The sequence below is a fragment of the Salvelinus sp. IW2-2015 genome, unplaced genomic scaffold, assembly GCF_002910315.2.
Source record: "Salvelinus sp. IW2-2015 unplaced genomic scaffold, ASM291031v2 Un_scaffold9188, whole genome shotgun sequence".
Lineage (NCBI taxonomy): Eukaryota > Metazoa > Chordata > Actinopteri > Salmoniformes > Salmonidae > Salvelinus > Salvelinus sp. IW2-2015.
Genome location: NW_019950447.1, coordinates 1 through 4,175, shown reverse-complemented (window position 1 = coordinate 4,175; position 4,175 = coordinate 1). Strand labels below are relative to the sequence as shown.

At 46.1% G+C, this 4,175-nt stretch overlaps 1 protein-coding gene across 1 annotated transcript; it reads right to left on the bottom strand.

Moving 5' to 3' along the window:
• Positions 1-914: 914 nt before the first annotated feature.
• Positions 915-4,169, bottom strand: LOC112079713 (homeobox protein meis3-B-like). The gene is made up of 5 exons (XM_024145581.1): positions 3,975-4,169; positions 3,232-3,308; positions 2,845-2,903; positions 2,602-2,688; positions 915-2,324 (listed from the first exon to the last, which is right to left on the bottom strand). Exons 1-5 carry the CDS (start codon positions 4,146-4,148, stop codon positions 2,134-2,136), a joined length of 588 nt encoding a protein of 195 aa, XP_024001349.1. The 5' UTR covers positions 4,149-4,169; the 3' UTR covers positions 915-2,133.
• Positions 4,170-4,175: the final 6 nt, after the last annotated feature.

Here is a 4,175-nt window from a genome sequence, read left to right as displayed (position 1 = left end):
AGACTATCATACAGTCAATTATTTTCTTTATGGGACCATAGTGTTTAAATAATAATAATAATACATTTTATTTTAAGTGCTTTTCAAGCTCCAAAGTCACTTTACATAGTCAAGATAATAAGAAAGATGAACACATTCATAAATGAACTCATGCATATGGTCAGGAAGCTCGATGTGAACAATAGACCTGCAGTGCAACAGATTATGAACCAACTGTGTGTCCACGGATTGGGGACAACATTTACAGCTGGACATGACTAGCATGTCTGGAGGGTAGCGTGACAAGATGGACAAGGCGAATGAGTGTGTGGACAGGAAAATAAGTGATGGGACTTAGGGTCAGCCCTAAGGGTCAGAAAGCCAGGCCATTTCCTGTTGACCCTTGTATGAACTCTGACCCCTGCTGCAGGCTGCATCTATCACATGACAGGAGTAAGGTGGGGATTGAATGGATGGCCGGGTGGAGGAGGAGGGTTTAGGCCAGGCCAAATGCATTTGAATTGTGTTTGACATTTAATGAGTAATCACTTTGGCTTGGATTTGAACCTTGTTGCACATGGCCCTGCAGATGGGAGGAGGTATGAAGTGAATGAGGAAGGAATGTGGAAAGACAGAGTGAAAATGAGGAGTACAAAACAAACAAAGAGCTAAACTAAAGGAGAGGGGGAGAGAGGTCAGGGAGGATGCTAGGCTAGTGGAGAAACAAGAAGAGAAGGTGATACAATGCTGCTGCAAACATCAGTTGAAAATGAGCCAAATAGCATATAGTGACAACATGTGATTGTACCAGGAAGAAAATAGGACTATTTTCAAGATTACCTAATACCGATTTGTCTATTTCACTACTGTGTATACCTTTCACATCTAACTGCAAATAATTAGAGGGCAAACTCAAAGAATAAGTAATTCACACATTTTTACAAAAGAAAGCTTTTAATACTATAAGTATAATCATAACTGGAACATCATTATCATCAATTATCATCATTAACATTTGGAAATAAATTATTTGATCAGACCCATAAGGGACTGAGGAAGATGCAGCATGTGTAAAGTCCTTTGGCTGTCCTCCTTAAACCCAATGGCAGACAACATGGACCATGAAATGGTTCGACAGGATCGTGTGTGTGTGCGTGTGTGTGCGTGCGTGTGTGTGCGTGTGCATGTGTGTGTGTGTTCACTGTTTGGCCTATGATGTGGATCCCACAGTAAACCCTACTATTCATGTCTGACAGGATCTTAAGGAGGTAAGTGATCAACTCATTCCAACGTATTTAAACAAACCAAGGTACGTCCTTGAACAAATTGAGAGAGACAAATTGAGCTCATTCATAGTGTACAAGAATCATGCAGAGTGATGCCCTGGAAGATCACTGTTCACAGGACTTTTGTCAGGTCCCACCTCTCTGACACATATAAATACAAAAATAGATCTAAAAAAAGACAAATGAAATACGGTGGGTGTGTGTGACAGTTGTCGGTGTGGGAAGACTGGGTGTGGCCTGGGGCGTGGAGGAGAGAGGTTAGAGTGTATCGCTGGCGTTCTGTCCAATCACAACGCTTCAAGCCTGGGCTGTGTGAGGTCATAAGAGTTACGGAGGTTAAGGTGACCCAGGCAGATCGGGAGCTGTGTGTCTGACCTGTGTCCTTCCGTCTTTCCGTTTGGTTGGCCAGTAGGCCAGGTGGGAGAGAGAGGCGAGTTGGCTGGTCAGTGGTCCGTGTGGGGTGTTCCTCTATGCTCCTAGAGGGGGCGCTATCTTGGGAGTCAGACAGCTCACTGTCACCACAGAGTATGTAGAGAGGGAAGGGGCTGAGGACGCTCGCCTCTTCCACTCTGAAGTGGGTTTGGCTCACACTCAAGGGCTCAGCGTGGTGTGTGTCTTTGTCTACGTCTGAGATGGAATATAAGTATGTTATTGATGGTATAAGAGGGGCCAGCGGTGGTATGTTAAGGGCAGTGTATGAATGTTGCAGACAGTGGGTTGAGTGGGTTGAGTGACTATGTGGAGGTCAGGGAATGTAAACATTTGGACTGCGCCATGCTGTCGTAGTTAGCGTGTGGCGGGTGTGTGAGCCCCCATCTCCCCCAGGATGGCCCCTCTCTCCCCTCTCCTTCACACCCTTCCTTCTCAGTTAGTGGGCGTGTATGTCCAGGCCCTGGCCTATGAGGGGATCGGCGGGGTGGGGGTGGGGCGGCGGGTGCAGCAGCATGGCGGGGTGGGGGCCGGGGTAGGGGTGCAGGGACGGGCCGGCGTGGGGGTAGCCAGACTGGGACAGCAGGGCCCCGGGGTACTCTGCTGGAAGAGACGGCATCCCCTGAAGACCTGTGGAGGGGGAGAGAGTGAGAGAGAGAGACAGAGCGAGAGAGAGAGGAATTTATATTAGGAGGTACTGTACAACAACATACCACCGAACGTGTCCACCAAATGATTGGTAAAAACACTAGGGTCATGTTCAGTCTGGCACACCATAGCAAAACCTTTTCAAATGGAAAAGAGCATTTCTTATTGGAGTTCTGGTAGTGCCTCCCTGCTTCAGTCCGTTTTCTTCTCTTTGTTGCCTAATGAACATGACCCAGTCGTCCTTATCTCTGTCTCTTACCTGCTGCCCTGAGACCCAGGTGGGCTTGGCCGTCCAGTCCGTAGCCCCCCAGTGCTGCTCCCTCTGGGCTGTAAGGACCACCTTGACCTGGTCAACCAAACACACACCCACATTATTCACCTAACCTGAATGTCCATATCGATCAGCTACACACATATGCATTCAAAATACACACCTATAGCATCAGTACAACCTAGGAATTTATAGATACGTCAGTAACAATACATTAGTGGTAATTATTACCTGAGCGATTTGACTGGTCAATCATGGGCTGTACTATTCTCCGTCTTGCATTGATAAACCTGGAGAGGAAGGAGGGGATATGAAAAAGAGGGAGAATAGGAGCAGAGAACACAAAGAGGAGGAGAACTGAATGGAAGGAGAGTCAGTTAATGGAGAAAAGGGCTAACTCTGGGAATATTAACCTTTCACTTTTACAACCACTTAACCCCTTCATGGTTCACCGTCAATCCACATTAGGACAGAGGGAGTATGGATCTCTGGGTGATAATGGATTGATCAGTATTGATGGGGTCAGCGGAGGTCATGCTAAGGTCCGGGCGACAAGGGGCACAGTACAGTAGTAAAACACAGAGCTGATCATTGGTTATTGATCAAGGGGGTACTGACCAGTTGTTGACCTGCAGAATGGTCAGGCCTGTGTCCTGTGCCAGCTGCTTCTTCTGCTCCTCTGAGGGGTATGGGTGCTGGGAAGGGACATTCAGAAAAAGGGCGTTATGTATTTGCCAAACTGGTTGAGATTCAGCAAGAGCATGTCTAGCCTTTGCTTTTGGCATAGATTATCATTGCATAAAATCATAAAATGTTTAATTTTGGCTCACACATACACCACACATACACCACACATACACCACACATACACCACACATACACCACACACACACCACACATACACCACACACAAATGGCTCCACAAGTATCTATGTAGAATTAAAAACCCAAAGCATGTCAATAAGGGAGTTCTTCAACCATTAGATGAATACTAATGACTGACATTACATCTGAATTAATCTCTCTCTCTCTCTCTCACTCTCACTCACTCACACTCACACAGAGTCATAATTAAATGAGAATGACTTCAGAGTTTTTCCAATATAACTGCTAATTATCAGAATGACTTCAATTCACCATAAATTGTTCTCTCTCTGTTCAGAACTATTCAATATTGAACCTCTTATTCACACATTATCTCTGTCATTTCATTCCATTTTCAACTTATTTTTTTGCATTATGTGAACGATATCCCCTTCCTCCTCTCCCTCGTTCCTCTCCTCTCGGCTCCCCTCTGCTTTTCTCTGCTTCTATCTGTCATTCTTCTCTCACTATTATTTCTACTGTCTCTCTTTTCTCACCGATAAATGCTGGAAGAGCCATGCCCTCATGATGTTGGTTGCCAGTTTGGGGAAAATTCCTCTCTTCTTGTTGTTCCTTCTGTCTCGGTCCGTCTCGTCCTCCTCTCCCGTACTGGGGGAGGCCACGCCCCCATCCAAACCATCCCCTGCCAGAGGACAATAGAGATATGGCATTAGCACAGTACGTGTGTGTGTGTGTGT